At 45.3% G+C, this 21411-nt stretch overlaps 2 protein-coding genes and 1 long non-coding RNA gene across 3 annotated transcripts; 1 reads left to right on the top strand and 2 right to left on the bottom strand.

Annotated features, from left to right (window-relative positions):
- Positions 1-2894: 2894 nt before the first annotated feature.
- Positions 2895-6062, bottom strand: HOXC9 (homeobox C9). The gene is made up of 2 exons (XM_035309021.1): positions 5449-6062; positions 2895-3771 (listed from the first exon to the last, which is right to left on the bottom strand). The coding sequence occupies exons 1-2, from the start codon at positions 5984-5986 to the stop codon at positions 3527-3529; spliced, it is 783 nt and encodes a 260-aa protein (XP_035164912.1). The 5' UTR covers positions 5987-6062; the 3' UTR covers positions 2895-3526.
- A 127-nt stretch (positions 6063-6189) lies between these two features.
- LOC118155635 lies at positions 6190-6764 on the top strand. The gene is made up of 2 exons (XR_004745924.1): positions 6190-6326; positions 6571-6764. It is a non-coding gene; the product is annotated as an uncharacterized LOC118155635 (long non-coding RNA).
- A 9819-nt stretch (positions 6765-16583) lies between these two features.
- Positions 16584-21127, bottom strand: HOXC10 (homeobox C10). The gene is made up of 2 exons (XM_035309010.1): positions 20338-21127; positions 16584-17423 (listed from the first exon to the last, which is right to left on the bottom strand). The coding sequence occupies exons 1-2, from the start codon at positions 21119-21121 to the stop codon at positions 17146-17148; spliced, it is 1062 nt and encodes a 353-aa protein (XP_035164901.1). The 5' UTR covers positions 21122-21127; the 3' UTR covers positions 16584-17145.
- Positions 21128-21411: the final 284 nt, after the last annotated feature.

Below are 21411 nucleotides of genomic sequence, written 5' to 3'. Positions count from 1 at the left end.
TAAAAAAAAAAAAAAAAAAAAAAAAAAACGGAAAAAAAAAAAGCAGCACAATGTGTGTACACACGCAGGCAGGGCCAAACAAACCCACCAGATGTGCCACCCCCCCAGCCCCCCTCGCAGCCTCCCCGCTTTTATCAGTTTTGGCTTGGGGTTGGGGTTTTATTTTATTTTTTTACCTCCCCTCGTCCGAGGGGGTCTGTTGTTTGTAGCTTGTAGACAAAACATTCCAATAATCCGGTTTCAAAGAGAAGAGCACCCACCTTATTTAAACCATAAAGCAATTAAAGCCAGACGTCTAGCCAGATCTAGGGTCCTGTTTTGTTCGCTCCTATTCAGCCCCGCATAGCAGTGAGACAAACAGAGTTGTAAAAGTGGCATTTTTTTGGCTGCGGAAATGTACCTATGGACAGCTGTAGGGTCCTGTCGGTTTTGTGTGCCTTACAAAAGGGCAGATTTGAAACCCGGCACACACAAACCACACACGCACCCGACACACCGAGGACCTTATAGACACGCACGTATATTAAGCATACATATTTCTACCTCCGTGAGCATGGGCTCAGCCATAAGCACATCTTTACCTCTCTCCCTGGGCAGAAATACATGTGCATGTTCACCAGCGCAGGCACACAATAGCTGTATCAGTATGCGTCTGCACACACGCGCCATATGTCAAAGAATGCCGAAATTGGAGCATTTTGATGCATTAATCCGGGGAAAGGCTGGCCACGAGCTGTGCTGCTCGGTGATGGCCGGTTGCTGTTTTTTTTTCTTTTTCTTTTTTTTTTTTCTTTTTTTTTTTATTTTTTTTTAATCTTATTATTAATATTTATTTTAAACCACACTGGGGTTTTTTTCTCCACTGGAGGAGGCGAGGGCTGCGGTGGCGGAGAAATTCAATGGCTGAGCCGCACCAGCGCAGCCTCCCAGCAGGGCCAAATGGCATTTTATAACTGGTGCAACCCTGCACCGGGGGGTGAGGATACCGGGGGCCTTGCACATGAACTAAAACTGCGGCAGGATTTTAACCCAACCCAACCCACCAGCAACAAAAGAAAGCCCCGGCAGCAGCTCGGTGCAGACAAAGGGGCATCTCCTCCGCTGCCCGTCGGCTCTAATGGGACCGGAGGCTGAGCGGAGGCTGCGGCAGGGAGGAAGAGGCTGGGGAGGGAGGGGAGGGCTGGGGGAGGGAGGGAGCAGGCTGTGGTCTCACTGGAAATGAGATCCGTTTGAATGAAAGGGGGCCAAAATGAACTTCCATACATCATGTCTTTTCAACATCGCTAAACACTCCTGACAAGCCCCTCCAGAGAGCCGGGTCCGAAACTGCCTCCAAAGTCCTGTCCAAATGATGATTGGGATTTTCTCTTAATTAATAACAATAAAACGGAGAGATTTCGCTCCTCTCGCCAAGAGGAGGTGGGCGAGCGGCTTCTCGAACCTATAAGATTTCATCCTTTATTCGAGCCGGGATGAACGCAGACAGAGAAGCAAACGGGAGGGAAAATAATATTAATAATAACAATAATAAAAATGAATTGACACGAGGCAGAAAGATCCCCCCTCCTTTTTTTATTTTTTTTTGGTCCATAAATCTTCACTCTGCTAAAATGTTTTCTAACCTGACCATTTCATTGCGCTCGTTAAGGTTTTCCAAACAGACCTAGCACAAAACTGGGATTGTAAAAGGGCTTTTAGCTTCCCTTGCTCCAGGGATGGCTTCGCTGATAGACCGCGGTGCGCCTGTCCCCCGCCGGTGACAAAAATAGAGCCCTCTTTAAAAGCGAGGACACAAATCAGGGAAGGGAAAAAACCCTCCAAATGCTTAAGCAAGAAATATTAAAGAGCAATATTTTATGAGATCAGCAGAAGTAATCGCTTCCAGATTTTTTTATTTCGGAGGAACTGGGACGAGGGCGACAAACGTATCTTGCTCGCCTGATCTGGTTTTGATTAGAAAGATTAAAACGCTGCTCCACTCATTTCATTAAAGAAAGGGACCTATAACAAGTTTTTATGATTAAACATCCCTCGCTGCTCATTTTTTATACAATCTCCTGCCTCTTGTTTCTCATTCAGCAGCCTGGAAAGCGCCCAGAGAAGGAGCCATTGATAAATCCCGGCTCTAGCGCGCTGTGGGCAGCGTTTTCTCGCCTCTGCACAAGCCCCTGCATATCCAGAAAGCCCCGACCCACTTCGCCCTGGCAGGACGGTGGGGTTTGACCTTTCCACAGCCAACATCCTCCCCCCCCCCCCCCGCCCTTTTTTTTTATTATTTCCTCCCCGTGTAGGGCCAAGGGAGGGAATTCTGCCTTTTTGTCTTTTAGTCCGAAAAATCGCAGAGTGCCGCATTGCCACCACGCATTGCTTTATTCCCCTGCTCTTTCTCTCCCGCAGCTCCTCTCCACCCGAGCCTTTTTTTTTAATTTTTTTTTTTTTTTTTTTTTTCTTTTCTTTTCCTTCCTCCTGGGCAGCTCCGGCTGTCTTGCGAGGAGCAGCACTTCCAGCACTGCTCCAAGTTTTGGCAACCCATCGGTATCGCAGAAGCTCCCCCTGAGCGGATGGCAGAGAGCGGATGCCTTTGCCAGCTCCTCTATTCCCAGCATCCATATTTAGGCTTTTTACATATACTTCGATTGCCTGGGGTCATAAATTAGTACAATTAATTATCCCAATCTAAAAATTGATGGCACATATAACCCTTACCTCAGCGCCTTTTATTATGGTACTGTGAAATATAAAAGTGCTGGGGAAGGAAGCAGAAAGCTCCGCTCTCCTCTGCCTGCGGGGGATGCCCGGGTCCACCCCGCCGAGGCTGCGGCACCGGCACCGGCAAAGCCCCGGGGCTGCTCCTCTGCAGAGGGCTCTGAATAAAGACACCTCCATGATGAGACTTTTTTTTTCTTTTTTTTTTTTTTCCTTTTTTTTTTTTTTTTTTTTTCTCCGTGACGTTAGGTATATTTACATAGAGCTGCTCTACAATAGCGAACATAACAATATTACAGAACGGTTCTGAGACGAGAATAAAATACACAAATAAGTACAGCAGAAACGTTCAACACCATGACAGAACATCATTGAGCCATATTCCCTTCAGTCTCTTTTCTCTGTTTCCTCTCTTTTGTACAAAATATTCATTCACGAGCTCACGGAATTAAAAAATAAAAATACTGGATCAGTTTAACTTATGAAATAAAATACTAAAAAAAAAATAAAAATTCAAGTACTTCTTGTGTTTGTTTTCTGAGGAGGACAAAACAAAAAATGAGGAAGAAGAAAGGAAGAGAAAACAACCCCCCCCCAAACATCTTTCTTTTATTTAGTTGCATTTTAGAAAAGACTCGTGTCCCAAAACGCTTGCTGTGTTTGCCTATAATGCTAAACATTCATCCGCACATTCATAGTCAGAAACATCTCAACCCCCAAAAACAGCCTCTTTTTCTTTTTCTTTTTTTTTTCTTTTTTTTTTTTTTTTTTTTTTTTTTTTTTTCCACCCTTGATTCTCATTGACTGGACTTTGCCAACTTTATTGCTGTTCTTTATCGGTTTTTTCTTTATTCATTTTCTTCATTTTCATTCGCCTGTTCTGAAACCAGATTTTGACTTGGCGTTCAGTGAGATTAAGGACTCTGGCTACTTCGTACCTCCGGTCCCGTGTAAGGTACATATTGAATAAAAACTCTTTTTCCAGTTCCAGGGTCTGATACTTTGTGTAAGGACATCTTTTCTTCCTCGTGGAGCGCGCATGAATCCAATTTGCGACGGGATTGTCTGAGAAAGAAGATATTTTTTTTTTTTTTTTGGAAAAAAAAATCAATGTATACAGCTGCCTTTCTTCCCTCCCCCCTCCACGTCCTGGAGTGTCCATAGAAAGAAACCTGTTTAATTAGCAGATCTTACCTAAATATTTTAAGTGACCTTCAGAAGAGTTTAATCTGTTTATTTTGGAGGGGTCATTTCCTTTTCTTTTGCTGCTGTTCTCACATAAAAGTTTCAGTAAATAAAACTGTAGCAATGGGTTTAAAATAATAATTATCCACATGACTGCTACTAGCAGTAATCTAAGAACATAGTCATAAAAAGTCAAAATTCCCACCATTTCATAGGCCCATAAACTCTTTTTACAACCTCAGCTCTCCAATACTTTCCCTCGAAGCTTTCACAGACCTGGAAAGTCCAGTTTATTTTTGTAATATCTTAAGATGACACTCGAGGTGCCCCCCTGGCTCCCAGAAATAGCTTTTTCCTAGTCCTTAGGACCTCGCACAGCCCCACTCGGCTGGGCAGGGAGAGCGGTGCTCGCCTCCTTTGCTCTCTCCCCGTTTTAGAGAGCTCCCTGGCAGCCAAAAGCCAGGCGTTCGCCCCCTGATTCCATGCCTGATTTTTATCACGAGGGTGCCTGGCACCGGCCCGCGTGTAATAAATAGAGGTGTGAGATAGACAGCGAGATACAGAGCCACAAAGGTGCTCCCAGCTGCTGCCACCCAGCTCAACGCTCGAAAACCGCCTTTCGAGCCCAAAGTTAGGCCAGGAGGTGCAGCCTGCACATGGTGCACCCCGGGCCCCCCCCTGAGCCCAGCTCCAGCGGTGGTTTTGCAGCACTTTTAAGGTCCCTGCTTGCAGGCTGGAGGTGCGGGTGGTGCTGGTGGTTACCTGACCCCGCTGCTGCCCCCCCCTCCCCGTGTTCAAGGTTTCGTGGTGCTTGTTTTTTTTCCCTCCCTCTCTCACTTGGGCTGCAGAAGATGTTTCTTCAAGTGTATGGTCCAATGTCCTGAGCTCGCTGCCTTTTGCCCCCAGCTGCCTGCGCGCACTCAGCTCTTGCCTTCCCCATCCCAATTTTCCTCCTCGCTCCTTCTCCCCCCGGCCCCCCCGCCCAGGGTACCCACCTTTTCCTTTATTCCCACGTGCTGGGATATTTTAGGAACAATTGCACGGGTGCAGCTCCTCTTGATTTTTCAAACAGATAAAGAGACACCTCTGCATTTATTCAGAGAGCCTCCTTTCCCCTCCCAAACCCCCACAGCAACACGTTCACTTCCAGCCAGCAGGGAAATAGCTGCAGCTCGTCCTCCTTCTTTGAAAGTGGAAATATTTGAAAGCAAAGAAGCTTCTCCCCCTGCCTAGCCCCCTCGCACACGCACTCCCTGCCTTTCCTTTCCTTCCTTTTTTTTTTTTTTTTTTTTTTTTTTTTAATTCCCCCCAGTGGAAGGTGATGAATATTTGATCAAAGCAGCCAACAGCCCCCCTGCAAAAATAGCCTAAACAGCCCAAAACAAAGTACAGATATTCGCTCTCAGGATCTGCTAGGCGGACTCTCTCAAACCCCCAGATCTTCCTGCATATCTGGAGTTTTAGGGTCGGGCTCTCTAAGGTAATTTCATTTTATTGAGTACGGTCCTGGAAGCTGTAATGCCTCCCCGGTTGTAAACAAGAATGACTTCGACTTACTAGGGTCTAATTCGTGCTTTTCTTCTTTGTGTTTGCTGGAAGCGATGGCTTCGGACTCCGGGGAAGGAATTGTCTGCGCTGCTCTGTCTCTCAGCTCCCCGGGAGCCGCGTACATGTAGTCCGGGTAGCCGCGGCCGTCCGCGGGGCCGCATTCTGCCCTCCGCCCGGGGAAGGCGTCGGGTTTGAGGCCGTAGGGGCGGCCGCCGGGTGCGAAGGCCGGGAAGGAGACGGCCCCGGCGAGGGGCTCCAGCCAAGTCCGCATGTACCTGGGCTCGGCCCCCACGGGCGCCTGGGGGGCGTACGGGTGGTAGCCCACGGACGACTGGGAGTGCACGGGAGCCCAGGAGGTTGTAAAAACGGCCGGCTTGGGGGCGAAACTGCAGGAAGGAAAGTCAGCACAGTCCGGGACTAATCCTGAAGGTCTGGCAGCAGCCGGGTGGGAGGCAGTGGTGGGGAACCTGGAGGCCAAGAGCTCTTCGTTTTCATGGCTTATCAAGGAGTCTACATAGTAGTTGCTTATGGGGCCAGAAGCCGACATGGTTCCCCCTCTTTTACATTCATAAGATTATTGTATGAACTGTATGTGTACTTTTTATCTTCTCATAGAACAATCAGGGCAGGTAATTATTTTTTCAGCCTTTCCCAGTTTGCCATTGGCTGCCCGCCCTCACGTGATTGTATTTACCCAAAAATATAGCGTGGATCAATCCGCAGGTCTTTTTTTAATAGCGCCTATGCGACCTGGCTTTTGCTAAAAGCGCTGGAAATAACGCGGAGCGGGGGAGGCGGGAGGCGGCTCCGCGGGGGCCGGGGGCTGCCCTGCCCGAGCCGGGCACGGCGACCCCAGGGCTGAGGAAGGTGGAAGGTAACCGGGGAAGGTAGCGCAGGAACTATTTCTTGACGTAATTTGTCTCTGTCCTTCGATTCTGCAGCTCCCAGGCTAGGCTGGCTACGTGAAAATTGAATATCTCGGGTGGCGAGGGGAGCGGGGCGAAGTGGTCTTAGAGTTGGGCTCCCCACCGCACTTCGCCAAAGGACCGTGGGGGGAGAGGCTTCTAGGCACAAACGGAGCTTTTGTCATCCTTTTTTTTTTTTTTTTTTTTTTTTTTTTTTTTTTTTCAGCGATGTCTAAACCGTCAGCCCTCCTAACAGCTGAGAAATCTGGGGGGCAAAGGCACATCCATTCCTGCTTTGCAAAATAAGTGTCTTCCGGAGGAAAACCAAAATGTATAGATGTGAGGAGCACCTTTGAAAAGAGGAAGGGAAAATAATAACACCACCAACACTTAAAAAAAAAAAAAAAAAAAAAAAAAAAAAAGGAAAGAGCTTTTGCAGTGAAAGGCTGCATTATTCGGCAAGTAGTCGTGGATGTTTTTATGTCCTTCAATAAAATTTTTACGAGGATCATTTGATTGTTCATAAATGTGTCGTTCATTAAATAAAACTGTAAGACTGACTTTCAGCTATAAGGCGTAGCTCAGGATGGGAACGCTTTTGCGTATTAGGAGCGAGCAACAATGTGTGGTTGGCACACGATTGTTCTTATTTTTGTTTTTTTTTTTTAAACGCGTGGAAACTTTTCTTTTTGCACCAAATCGATTGAAGAAGTTGGGAGCGTTAAAAAATCCGTGATACTCTGCCTGCATTTTGAGAGAATAACCTTTCCTTTGTAAGGAAAGACAGGTAGGTAAATAGCTCACGCCCATTGGAGTCTGAAAGAATGGAGTTAGGCGATTTCTCTGGAAAGAAAGAAAGAAAGAAAAAGATACCTAACCAAAAATAACCTCTCTCTCTCTCTCTTTTTTTTTTTTTTTTTTTTCAAGAAACCAAACAAGAAAATAATAATCTGGATTGTCTAGGCTCTCCAGGGCTATTCATCACCTCGGGTTTTATAGGGCTGGGGTGACATGGTGGGGAGAGAGGGAAATGGTCAAAATTTGCAAGAACAAGAAAAAGTGTGGGCTCAGAAAACGGTGGTGGTTCCTCCTAGGGAGAGACAGGCAGGCAGGAAGGAAGGCACAGGGGGTGGGCAGTGTGTCTCCAGTGATGCAGCGTTCACCAGTGACACACACGCTGTACATTCTGTGCAGGTCCCATGAACACACATGACAGAATTGTATTTTTTTTTTTTTTTTTTTTTTTTTTCTTTTCCTTTCTTTTCCCAGCAACTTGCATGGGAAATTCGAGCATTAGGAGAAAAGGGATTAAAGCAGATCCGGGCACAAACAGGCGAGAAGGCGTGATGCTGCGAGGAGAGCCCCCAGAACCTCAAAAGTTACATGCCTCAGCTGAGCCAAGATAAAATCCTGCACCTTAATTCGAGTAAAAAGCTGCAGCAGGCTGCCCTCACAGCTGCTAGAAATAAGATTTCCCTCTCGGAAAATAGGGAAGACTTTAAAAGAAAAATATGAGGGGGGGTGATGTTTGTAAAGGGATTCGAGGTTTTCCAAATTCGAAGGGAAGAGACATCAACTCGGTCACCCACAGAATTTATTCCTCGTTCCGTTTTAAGTCCCCTGCTTTATGTGAGCCCTTAAAGGGAAATATTCCTGCAGGAGCAGAATGTCTTCTTTGGCCTTTATCGAGACCAATTTATCTGTCAATCACAACTCTCCAATGACGGTTATTTTTATGTTCACGAGAAAAAAAAATATATGGTCATCATTCTTTTATCTATTCCCATTTTTAAAATACTTACTGTGCAAGGCTGCTAATATACTGGGAGGTGACATGTGCAGGGGAAAAAGCAGCTTGGCTTTTCTACTTTGGTGGAATATTCTAAAGAAAATCCTTACAAAAGAAGGGTTGTCTGCAGACGTATATGCAGAAGGGGAGAGAGAGAAAGAAAAAGAGGCAGAGGGAGAAGGAGGGAGAGAGAAAGGGACTGAGCATGCAGAGGGAGAGAAGCACCGAAAAGCAGAGGCAACGGGGACGTTTTCCAGAGGAAAAATATGTCAGAATATACCACAGACGAACCACAAAACGAGCAGAAATTACCAAAGCAACAGAGTTATAATGAGGAGCAGCAGTTTTTGTAACCTTAAAGCAAGCAGACAAGGTCACTAAATTAGTCGTGGATGGTGCATTTTGGTGTTACACAAAGGCAAACATATCTTGCAAAATTTATTTTATTTACACGGAAACCTCCAGCACATAGAATTATTCACTCCCCATATTGTTGTGGGATCTACAAAAAAAATCATAGCTCTTGTAATACAAACCCCTTCCATTCAGAGCCTGCTCGTCTCTGAGAATTAAGCAGTACAAAGCAGAGATGGAGACACTTCACCTTAAAGCAAACTAAAGACACGGCTCAAGACAACGTTTTCTCCCCGGTTAGCTGCAGAATCCCAAAACACGATGTGAACCCACATGAAATATTCTCCTTTCACGCTTATCTCGACATGAAACCATCCCCATGGATGAATGCAAAGTTACGTGAATAAAGTCCACTCAGAGTGCAGGGCAAAGAAAGCAAGATCCTGAGATATTCTTCTTTTACGTAGTAGTGGCTCCAAGCAAACATCCACACAGAATTAAAACACGCCTTGCTATTGAATTCAGCAGCTACAAGGTTATCTCACATCTTTTATGCACGCTCCAGCTAGACTCTTATGCCTCCACAAAAGCTTCGATACTTGTTTAATGGGAGATTACCTCTTCTGAAATGATGGTGAACTATCAGATCCCTTCCAGGCAGACTAATATCTTTTTCCTCTCACCTCCCCTTTTGAATCTGCAGGGGGAAGAAACTTAATTGCATTCAGAAAAACTAACACTAGCAGTCCACAAGCTGTAGGAGCATTTTATTTTGTTTTGTTTTATTCCTGGTGGAGGAAGGAAAAAAAAATCGCTTCGCAAATTAGGACGTTACAGAAAATCAAGCCTTTGTCTGAGCACTGTCCTGGCCAGTTGACTTCTGACACCTTTTCGGAGCTAAATGCTTCTTCCCATGTTCGCCCTGCTCCCTGCAAGTGCTGTGTGTGCTCAGCCCGAGCTGCATCCCTTCCCTGCCCTGGGCTCTCCGCTTACTTCGAAATCTTTTAGTTTCGCTTTGAGAAATTCTCCCCTGATTGGAAGGAACGGAGACAAATATAATCCTAATAAAATAAAAAGACAGAAGAGGGAGGGGAAAAAAAGAAACACTGCTGGAGAGCCTGCTCACTGAAGTGACACCGCTTTCTTTGATTTTTGCATTTTTTAAAAATAATTTTATTTTATTTTTTTATTTTTTTTAGAAAACTGATGGTAGGGAAAAGGCAGCAACTGGGGGTGGGGTGGGGGGCATCCGTGCTGCAACTGCAGGCCTGAGAGCCAGCAGCAACCGCCGCCTTCCTGCAGAGAGGGGCTGCGGCTGCTGCTCCCGCCCGGGGCACCCCGAGGCCGGGACCGGAGCCGCCCGCGGGGGCAGCCCAGGGACTCCACCGGGGGGGCCAGGGACGAGCAGGCACCGCGCCCCCCTTGACAGGCAGACAAACGGAGCCTCCTCGCACACACACACAGACACGGGGAGGGGAAAAGGAGGGGAGAGAGGAGGAAAAAAAAAAAAAAAAAAAAAAAAAAAACACGCGCATTCCCCCGCTTTCCCTCGGTTCAATTAACACTGTCAAGTTCGGATTAAAAAAGAAATCGGCCTTTTCTCGCCGCTCCTTCCCCCCCGGCCCCGCTGCACACCTCCAGCCGTGCCGGAGCAGGGAAGGGAGGTGCTGGTTCATATCTCTCCATAAGCTAAACGAAAGTCAGCCTGCAGCCAGCGCCAACTTCCAGCCAGCAGCACGCCCCTGCGCCTGCCTGCATACACAGCCCCTGCTCAGGATAAAGTTCCCTTCTTTCCCCTGCTTTGTCCTTCCCCATTCCCTTCCTCTTTAGCCTGCCCAAGTTCTTTCTGTCTTTTGTTCCTTTTCTTCACCCCTCCTTTTCTTTTATTAAAAAAAAAAAAAAGAGAGAGAGAGAGAGAGAAGAAACTGTACACAATAGATTGCACGAATGTAAAGCAGACTCTCTGAAGAGGCTGCAAAATATTTCTTGATCCCCCAGATGCCTCTATTTATTCCAGGATTGTCTCTTAAAGTAAATAAATATGGAGAAAGATTAATTTCAGGCCAGATACCATCCACGGTTCTTGCAGCAGCGCGATTGCAGCCTATAGGCTTTGCCTCTTCCCCTGCTAAATTCTTTGGCTGCTCGAAAATCATATTTAATCAGGGCTTCTTACAAGTTATCATACAGGGAAAGCTCCCCAGGACAACAACTGACCGATGGAACTTGCACGCACAGCGCCCTATATCAACTTGGAAACTTCAACCTAACCCAATATGGGAGCCATAGCTAAGGCAAATAAAATCAGCGTTCAGTTAAAAGGACACTGCAGGAGTTTTTTACCTGCTTAAGTGCTTTCTCTTCCTCCCCCCCCGACCCCCCCCTCCCCTGTTTGTTGCTAAGAATTCCTGTCTCTCCAGTGTTGGAGGTACGGGTAATAGACAATAAATTCCGAGGTGCAATTAAAGCTCAGAACAATTTCTTTAAGTGTGTTATGGTGTCCTTTTCCAAAATTTCAGGTCTCCACCAGACGAAGCCTACTGCAGATGTTCACAAACAGCAGCTTGTCTGCAGCAGCCGGGGAGGGCACGAAACGAAGCCCCACGCCACGCTGAGGCATACCAGGTTAGCTCGGTTTTGGGTGTGATATGAAATGCAGGTCAAGAGAAGGGGAAAAAAATTTCCCAGAGAAGTAAATTAAAAGAAGAGCAAGAAAACAAGCCTGAACCCAGAGAGGCGAACTGTATACTGCCTGAAGAAACATATTTCTATACTTCTCCCTTTACATTTATTATGTTTCTGTCAGACACCCTGTAATTAGCATAGATAACTATAGTTGCAAGCTCCAAGTTGTGTCTGCAAATTCTATTGTTTGGCTGCTACAGTTGCACACCAGCGAGCTTGAAAGCGAGCACAAGGTGTTAGGAAGAGACTGGTGCCCTCAAATAAGACAATAACCCCACAAAATGCATGGGGGGGTGGAAGGAGGGCGGAGGGGCGAAGGGTGCTGCTTTAGGCGATGGATTCCAGCCCAAGCTGCACCGCAATATCTCTGGCCTGGTGCAAAAGTCTCCTCCAGGAGATCAGCCCAGTGCTAAACCTGTCTGCATCTGCCACAGATATGGCTTAAAAATACAGAATATTGAGGCGATGCCCCGTTCCTGCCCTCATCCACCCCTCCTTTCCAAGCAGTTTCTTGCACAGCTCCTCTGCGGAGCCCGCTGCCTCTGCAAGGACTTGGTAGATACCCCGACACCCAAAGGGAACGACCTGGTGTGGGGACATTTGCTGCCACTTACGCGGCTCCCCCCGGCAGCCCCAGTCCTTTTGCAGCCCCAGAGCGGGCACATCTCGCAGGGAGGTGCTGAGCCGTCAGCAGACTTGCTCCAAGTCCAGCGGAGCAAATATCTGTGTAAACCAGGATTGCTTGTTTGTTTTCTTTTTCTTTTCTTTTTTTTTTTTTTTTTTTTTTTTTTTTTGGGGGGGGGGGAGAAGGGAGGGAAACAAACCAAAATATACCCCACTTCCCCACTTCTTCCCCTGCTACAAAACGGGAGAGTTTATCTACGCAACCCCATCTTCCCACAGCCTCCTACTCAACTTCTCCGACCCATTGCTTTGGCTAGGAGGTATTTTGCAAAACCACCCAAAGTCATTCCTAGCAGCAAAGGATAAAGTTCATACATAGGCAATGCGCTCACACACACACGCACACACACGAGCAAAAGCCTCCAGGTTTTAAAATTACACCTGCTGGGAGAGGAGCATTATACAAAGAGACGCAAGAAAAATTATGCAATCCAGCGTATCGTAATATCTCTAATATTTTACTCTGATAACAGCATCAGAAAGTGCATGAACATTAGCAACAAAGCAAACAATATTACGTGAAGAAAGATGAAGGCGAACAGCATGGTGTCTTTTTGACTACCCATGTTTTTACATAAAAAACAGGCACATCTATACAAAATAGTTGGAGCAATAAATTCCCACCGTCCTTCTTCCTGATCTAATATCATAATTAAAAAACAGTAGGGGAGATTTTAACTTTTATTGCATTTCTGGAGTTGGGTTGCTAAACATATATTAACTTTAGATTCTTCTTTTTCTCTCCAGGGGGGTGGTCTCTCAGAAATAAAATCAATCTTAATATACAGAGAATAGATATTGTTTTGTCTTGTACATGCTGTTAGAAGAAAGGGAAAGAAATCTGCAGATAGTTAATACAGAGAAGGCAAACTCATCATACATGTAATGAATCCTCTAAATCATTCAATTATCACAGCACTAATATCAAATAATTATGGTTAAAAGTACCAGTAATCAACCTTGTCCCTGTTGAAATATTAATTTACAGTATTGTGAATGAGTTTCTTCCTTTTTTTTTTTTTTTTTTTCTTCCCTTACCCTTTTTTGAACTCGCTTATTACATTTTTCCAGCCTGGTGTAGTCCAACCTAAAATAATGATGAAAAAAGCCGTACTCCATGCAACATTGCTTTGAACCAAAATCAACAACTATTCCGTCTTTTTCACACTTAAAACACAGCATATTTAACACAGCAAACAAAGAAAAGCGACATGTTTTCAAACCGATGCTTGAACATACACATTTCCTTGATCGCACGTGATTTTATTCTGGAGACTTTGTCTCAATCTGGGTTATAACATTCAGACCAAGCGCTTGTCCTGTGGAGCAAGGACATTGCTATTTTTGCAATCGAAATATACTGCTTGTATAGAAACTTCGTCCTGAGGCTCACAAAAAAACAAGTCAAACGAGGGGAAACCCCTGAAATACCGCAATCCGCTAGCAAAAAATCCAAAACACACCATTCCCGCCGGATCTGAACCTGCTTTGGGAAAACCTGATAGCCTGCCATTTTGCTAACCCACAAAAGTCAAATATAGAGAGTTTAATACTTTTTTTTTTTTTTTTCCTTTTTTTTTTTTTTTTTTTCCTCCGCGCCAACCTGCGCCTTTGCACTCGAGGACCACCACACGCTGGGCTCGGGATGCCCTGGCTAACACAACACACAAGTATCTGCAAACCCTTGCTCACTCTTTACTCCATGCCCTCCGCACATTCACTTTTCCTTCTTGCCATCTCACAAACATCACTAAGCCCACGCATTGCACGGTGTTCTTTACGTGCGAGCTCGGCTGAATTTTCTTTGCTTTGCTTTTATTTTTCCCTCCCCTTATCACTCTTTTACTTTATTATTATTATTATTATTTTATTTTATTTTTTCGCATTGAAACACCGACACGCAGATATAACTTTCCCAACTTTTACAGTGCATTTTTCTGCGGGAGAAGGGGGAAAAATAAGCCTTTCGCAAGAGAAAGACTGCTCATATAACACAGACGTCTGATTTTCTTAATCAACAGTTACTTAGCTTTTATATGTATCCTTACTGGAAAGTAATTCATAATCCAGGCTGAAGCAGCCGCGACATAGGAACCGTGTTCTTGCAAGTGAAACCCCACACCCTGGTTACAGCATGTAAAATGCCCATTAAATTTTATATCTTATGCTTTTGCTGTGATGTAGACAGAGCGCAGGACAAGTTGGGAACCCAGTTTCTGCTTTGTTCTTCAATGCACCTTCACGAAACATAATCCGCCGCAACTTCTCTGCTTTAATAGCGAGAAGGCTGAGCAGAAGATGGCAACAGGAGCTCTCCCAACACGAGCAGCCCCCCAGACCCCCTCACCGGCACCCCCATGCCAGATCTCCCAAACCCCCCAAAACCCCATCACCTTTCCAATTCTCGGGGATGACCGAGCGGGAAGCCACCACCTTTTAAATTTATTGATTTCTTGTGGCACGGGGGGACTGGGGGGGGGGGGGGGGGGAAGGATTTTTATTTTCCCACCCCCTTTTTAATGAAAGAGAGCGCTGCTAGCCCGCGGTGTGCCATGAGACGAGGCTCCACTCGTCCCGAACTTAATAATTTTGGTAGGAAAAGCCGCCTCCTTTGTCCGCCTCACTTCTCCGCGGAGCAGAAACAATAGCGCGGAGGGTAGGAAAAAGAAAAAAAGGGGGGGGGAGGAAAAGAATAGGGGCGGAGGGGGGGACAGAAAATCATCTCCCTATCTCTGGGCGGCGGCGGGGAGGGGGGGTGACGGGCATGGGGGAGGGTGGCGGCGGCGGGGGGACCTGGCCGTGCTTTGCTGCCCCCCCTTTTCCCCCGCACCCCCCTGGCCCCGGTTGCCAGCACCTTGGTGGGTTTGAGGGGTTTTGGGGGGATTTTTGCTCGCCGGCGCTCGCTGCAAGTTGCGCGGGGCGCAGGGCGCTGCCGGGCGGCCCCCGCGCAGGCAGCGCCCCGGGGCGCGCACGGCGGAGCTGCGTGTGGCTAGCGGAAACGGCTGCCCTTGATGAAGACTAACTGACGTAATTAAGGCAGTTTCTTGTTGCCGAGCTAAAAGCCAATCCCAACAACATGAAACTACCTAAACCACAGATCAGCTGCATGAAAGGGGCGGAAGATCCACTCATTTCTGTCAGAGAGGAGGGAAGGGAAAAAAAAAAAATAGACAGAGAGAGACAGGGGGAGAAGCGAAGAGAGAAAGGAAGATAGATAGATAGAAAGAAAATCGCCCCCTTTGTTGCTTTTCTCGGTTCACCCCCCTCCCCTTTCTCCCCGAAATTGGCATTCCAGCATTGCAACATGCTAAACAGTCTCCGCCAGAAAACGCTTTGGGGAAAAAAAGGGGGAAATCAGAAAAAAAAAAAAAAAAAAAAAAAAAACACGAAGCGGCATCTTTAATCTCTTCATTAAATCCTTTTTAATAGACGCTACATGGACTGCTCTTCGCACTGTCTGCGATTGAAGCGTTTAACAGGATAGCTCTAAAATCTTGACTTATTGCACGCTGCGCTATCTTTCATTGCCAATGTGGCTGCATCCTGACATTATCCCTTTTAAATTGCATAGATAACTCCTGCTGCAAGCGAAAAAGGCTTCACTAAGAGCACTCCACAGACATCCAAACTGCCACCAAAAAAAAAAAAAAAAAAAAAAAAAATCTCATGCCTACACTGTCCTTAGCCATCCTCCTTAGAAAGACACTGCAGTCATCTCTGAAATATATAGGCATCTCTGCACGCACCGAGGCAACATATGCTTTCCAGGTCCTTCAGCCATCCTCCAGCCCCCAAAAATCCTAATAATCCGAGAATTCACACCTATAGACAAGCCTCTATCTTTCACTGAGCCAACTTCATACAAGTAAGTTTCGAGGGAGGAGGTGGGTGGGGGGGGGGTAGGGAAAAATGGAAATATATGCGTAATCGTTCCTCAACCATGCATTTTCTCGCTGAAAATTAGCTGTCAGATGCATAGAAACCTCTCGCAGGGAGAAAAAAATCCTCCAAGAAACCCGAACCTAACACACGTCCGTAAGACTGCAGCTTCAAAGTGTAGTTCAGCTCGGCTCTGCCGTTTACCTTGGTACAGAGGAAAATATATCCACTTGTGCTTCACACATGCAGCCAGCCAAGAAATCGTCTCTCTTACCTTGCTACTCCTTCCACTTGACATCCCATGTTCTGTTTTATTTAAGTGTATTCCCTTTAATAGTGATTCTTCCTTGGACCACATAAGGAGCGTGTCTTCCCTTAAAAAGACCCAAAGCAATGAGTAGTGTGCATCCAAAGATTGCTGTTTCAGCTCTGCCTTCCTTCCCTCCTCCACAGTCACCTTTAAATGCATCTTTTACTGCTGCAGCACATTATATTTGCAGATCATAAAATCCACCTCCAGCGCTTACCAAGACTGTCCTGACATTACTGTTTTATGACCTTGACTTATTGTGGTCACCTGGATAATATTTAAATCAACGTTATGGTCTCTCACTTATATTAAACCCGCTAGGATACTCTCCTGAAAGCCTTAAAAGGATGAGTCCTCAGGAAAAAACCTACATAGGGGGGAAAAAGTGTTTCTAAAAATAAAAAATAATAAAAAACACTTTAAAAAGCCCACTTGTACACGATTCTATGAAATTTATTTTGCTCCATAAAGGAAGATACATGCAAAGTATAACACATACAGAATATATTTAAATAACACAGCCACGAGAAATGGACTTTTTCATAATAGGATACCAATACTGCTTTATTTTTTAATATTTTTTTTTGTCTTAAATATATGGTAGATAGTATCACTTCATTGGAAGAAACTGCATAACTACAGGATGTGAGCATGTTCCCACTGCAACTTTAATTTACAGACACTTATATGAAATCCATCTTTTAGTCATTTTTATTATACAATAGGCAGACTACACTAGAATATGAAAAGCAAACTTTTAGACGCATCTATTATCCTAAACATAAAATGCATAGAGAAAGGTCCTTCTGTTTTGTGCTGCACGTAAATAACTTAAACATTTTATAAGGTGGTTTTTAGCAACCATCTCCTTCTTTATTTTACATAGAAACACGGATGCAATATATATCCTCATGCTCATACCGCTGCATCTTCTCTCTACAAACTGTAAATACCCAAATGACTTGAGGTCCTTTAATTTTGCATACGCATTGCATTTATACCCAGGAGAGAAAAAAAATAAAAATAAAAATAAAAACCCAAACTGCACAAGGCTTTTCCTCTCTCCCCTCTCCCTCGCCTGCATAGGGGCTGGAGCACACTCAAGTGAAATTAAAATTGGAAGTCAGTTCACGGATTCGGTTCTCTCTGTTCATTTTCTTGAGTTTCATCCTGCGGTTTTGAAACCAGATTTTGACTTGTCTGTCTGTCAGGTTAATGCTCTTACTAATCTCCAGGCGGCGCTCACGGGTCAAGTACATATTGAACAAGAATTCCTTCTCCAGCTCCAGCGTCTGGTGCTTGGTGTAAGGACACCTTTTCTTTCTTCCGCTCTTTGCTGTCAGCCAATTTCCTGTAGTGTTTTCTGCCTTTATATCCTCTGTTAAAAATAACATTGTTACATAAGTATCCGGGGAATGGGAAAGAGAACTTACCCGATTGCATCAGTTGGCGAAGCAGCTTATTTGGCAAAAAATATATATTAAAATTTATTTATTTATTTATTTATTTATTTAGTATTTTTTAAAAAAAATAATAAGAAGAAGGCAGCTCGCCTCTGGACAAAAAGGGAGATGGGTGATTTGCTTGCCTGAGGGTTTTAAGGAAGAAAGAGGAGGTTTGGAGGGATATGGGGGGGGGGGGGGGGGGGGGGGGTCAGCAATTCGGCGCCTGGGAGTAAATCGGGGGGAGCAGCGCGCACCTCCACCTCCGAGCCGCGCAGGGGGAGCGGGGCAGCGCGGAAAAACCGCACGGAGCCGCGCAAGCTTCGGCAGGGACCGAGCCCTGCCTTGGCCGGACTGCAAATGCCAGCAGTCGCACCCCAGATGAAAGAAAAAGGCACCACCGTGACTTTCGGAGTCGTCCGCAGCTCTTTTTTGCTTTCCCCAAAAAAAATAATTCGTGTGGGCTTCAGAGAGAACCGCAAAGGCTGAACCGTTTGCCTCGCCAAGGCGTGTTATTGGGGGAAGAAATCTATTTTCACTCGTCCTGAAGATCCCCCAAGTAGCCTTTCTGCCAAGTGTATTTTTATTTTTTTTTTTCGTGAGCCGGGGTTGTATGAAATAGATTTGCCTTTATGAGCTGTGTGGGTACATATAGGTAAATTCGGAGGTAATTGTAATCCCATATACACTCTCCTCACTCTACACACTCGTATACATATACACACATACACTTTGCAAAGGCAAACGTATTTCACACGTACATAAATAAACACAGCAAATACTTGGGCTTTGAATTTGGTCATGAGAAAATCCTGGCACCAGCAGTCGGCCAATATTTATGTCTAAACTGTAAGAAAGAGCAAAGCGTATCCTGCGTTTGCAACAACGTCCTCCGCACTGCAAGAATGCCAGTTTCGGGAAATTCGCTTACTAGAAATAAAAACTTTATTTGGCCAAATGCACCTTCAAAATCTGCTTGTGTGACATGGAACCACTTTCGCATTTGCAGAAATCCTTTTATGTTACCAAGCCCTGGAAATCCCCTTTGAAACAGTATCTTCCCCCAAATGCTTAAATTACATTAGAAAGATCTCTTACCTTCTGCACGAATAAAAAACCTGGTTCAACATTAACGAAAACTTAAGCTATAGCAGATTTTAAAATGAAACAACAGCAGCAGAAGCAAACAAAATCTGCCCCAAATTGGATCCGACCATTTAAAAAAGCTGCAACCGACACGGAATAGCTTTTAAAACGCAAATATCTGGGAAATCACATCTTGCTCCACGCACCCATTTTAAGTTTAACATCTGAACCGAAAGAAAACCTTCATCTTAATTTCTTAATTTCTTTATTTCCGCCCCAATTACAAATCAAAACCAATATAATCTTGCTTTCAGGTTAACTCCCACCAAATCCTGTCTTGGCATGGACGTTGCAGGCGCTTTGTGCAGATAAGTTTGCAGGGGTTTTGATAACCTTGACTTTGCGTTTTTGTGTAATTGTAGCTCAACTGCCAGATAATATCATTTCCCTTTGGATGCCGAATGCTTAAAAAGGGGGGTGAAAAACGGTGGTTCTGGGTTCTGCTTTTAAAAAGGCCAATTTTGGAGGGGGAAACGCCAGAAGATGGGTTCTGCTGGTGCCACAGAGCCCAGGCATGTGTGCATGGGGCACACACAACCCACATGCATGCAGCCCTGCATGCACATAGAGCACTGCACACCCCAGACATCATCCTGCTGCCTGAACCCTAATTATAGCACAGATCCTAACACACGGCGGATATTTTCATCCACATACCACAGGCAAACCATGCAAGCCGTTGCTTAGATCTGAGCAGTATTTTCTACCAAGAATTCTGCTCCAACTTCTTAAGGAAATTCAATCCTTCCATTCACATGATCGCCACTTATTGACCTGAAAGAAGCCCCTGAATCCACCTAGCTTCGAATCAGGACAGGAACAGACCCGCATATTCAAATACACATAGATTTCCACGCATATGCAATCTCTACAGTGAAAATAAAATGTGGTCAATGAAAGCCTCTTTTCAGACAATCCCAAAGTTAAAACATCTGCTCAACACACAGAAACATTTTTCCCTTCGCAAACAAGACCTCAATTCGCCAGGAAAAAAAAAAAAAAAAAAAAAATCTTTTTCCTCTCTGAGTCTCAACGAGCTTCTCAGCAATGAAATGAGCCACAGTGCACAACTCCAGCCTGAGATATTTGTAACTGCAAATTAGACTCCATGCATTTTTTTTCTTTTTCACCCCTTTCTCGAGATTTAACACTGAGCAAAGCCTAAGAAGACAAATTCACTTAGCATACGGAAATAAAGCATTTGCATAGAAAGCGATATGAAGGGAAGGGGAAAAAACAGGGTTCATCTGCCTTAAAAAACACAAAACCCCCCAAAGAACCCCTCCCCCAAACAAAACCCAAGTCACTGCGATATCAGAGTCTTTGCAAAGCCACCTAATCTCAACACATTCTGCAGCGTTGATTGCAAGGACATTTTTTTTTTTCCATAAGTACATGCACAGCAATTTTTCTCCATATAACCAGCAAGAGGACGACTTTTCAAATAGCTGACTGCTCTCTCTTTTTTTTTCTTTCCCTCAGCTCTAATACATACATTTTTAAGTTAACGTTTCTAGTAAGAATATATATATATATATATATATCAAAAGTCAGCAACAATAAGCAATATTATTATGCCAATCTCTGGAGGAGAAGTTGGCAGGATAGAGAGCACATTACTGCATATTCGTATTACTGTTCTTATTAGCTATGGATGATTACTAATTGCTGAAATTAACTACTGATAATGAATGATTCCCTTACCTTTTGCTTCATTGTCAGAATTGTCAGTGCTGGTGTCAGTGTTTTTATTCAGGTCTTTCTCTGCTTCCGAAGGACTTATTTTGGGTGCTGGGGCGCTTTTTTCTGTTTTAATTTCGTTCGTGGATGTGTTCTGAGTATTATCTGTTTTTGTGTTTTCGGGGAAACTCACTTTAGCCACCGGGGGCGGCGGAGGAGGTGGAGGAGGTGGTGGTGCTGGTTCCAGATGCTCATTCCTTGGGTTCAGGCTCGCCCTGGATTCAAAACTTGCCTCAAACTCATTTGGATTGCTGCAGTTTGACGTCTTCTCCATGGAGGGGTAACCTTGGCTTGCTCGGTAGTAGCTAGGAACGGGGACTTCATGGTCATTTAGGCAAGACTCAGGCATTTGGTTGGGGTAGAGGGCTGTCTCTGTGGCATTTTTAGCTCTTTTATCAGCGTTATACATACAGCAAACATTCTCTTCCTTGACATTGGTTGGGAAGGAGCAGGATGGGAGCTGTCTTGCAACAGGTTGCTCGATCCTGTACGTATTTTTGGGGTCACACCAAGTGTCTAGCTGAGAAAGGTAAGATGGATAGGTGCTGAGAGACAAGGTAGCGCTATTCACCTCGTCCCTTTTGGAAAGAGACGGGATAATTCCACAGTTCCTCATGACTCCGCAGCTGAAATCGCTCCCAGGCTGCATGTACATCCCTTGGCTGGAGGAATAATTCTCCCCTCTACAGGTACCGGCCAACGAGTCCATCAAAAACGAGTTAGAAGTCACATTGTTGGGACATGACATTTTCAGAGAGGGTTTTTAAGGAGGAATACTCCAGCCAGGGGCTGACATCTTTTTTTTAGGGGGAAAAAATATCAAGCACCATAATTATCCACGCATCGGTCCCCCCCCCACCCCCCCCACGTGATGCCCAGGCCAATGAGGATTGAAAATGGCCTTGATGATTCAGACGGGGCCGACGTCACGGGGGTCAAGTTGTCGGGACCGGGAGCGGCACCGTGGAGCAACAGCGACATCTGCCAGCACCGGGCCGGGACCTTCACGTTGAACAAAGGCAGAGCCCCGCCGCCCCC

The sequence above is a fragment of the Oxyura jamaicensis genome, chromosome 33, assembly GCF_011077185.1.
Source record: "Oxyura jamaicensis isolate SHBP4307 breed ruddy duck chromosome 33, BPBGC_Ojam_1.0, whole genome shotgun sequence".
NCBI lineage: Eukaryota > Metazoa > Chordata > Aves > Anseriformes > Anatidae > Oxyura > Oxyura jamaicensis.
The sequence above is the reverse complement of the archived record's forward strand: the minus strand, read 5'-3'. Positions and strand labels throughout refer to the sequence as shown.

Coding starts and splice junctions, on each gene's coding strand:
- HOXC9 (XM_035309021.1), bottom strand. CDS start 5,986: ATGTCGGCTTCTGGCCCCATAAGCAACTACTATGTAGACTCCTTGATA. Junction 3,772..5,448: donor AAAGCACGAATTAGACCCTA/GTAAGTCGAAGT, acceptor CTTCTTTCTCAG/ACAATCCCGTCGCAAATTGG.
- HOXC10 (XM_035309010.1), bottom strand. CDS start 21,121: ATGTCATGTCCCAACAATGTGACTTCTAACTCGTTTTTGATGGACTCG. Junction 17,424..20,337: donor TTCTGACAATGAAGCAAAAG/GTAAGGGAATCA, acceptor TATTTTTAACAG/AGGATATAAAGGCAGAAAAC.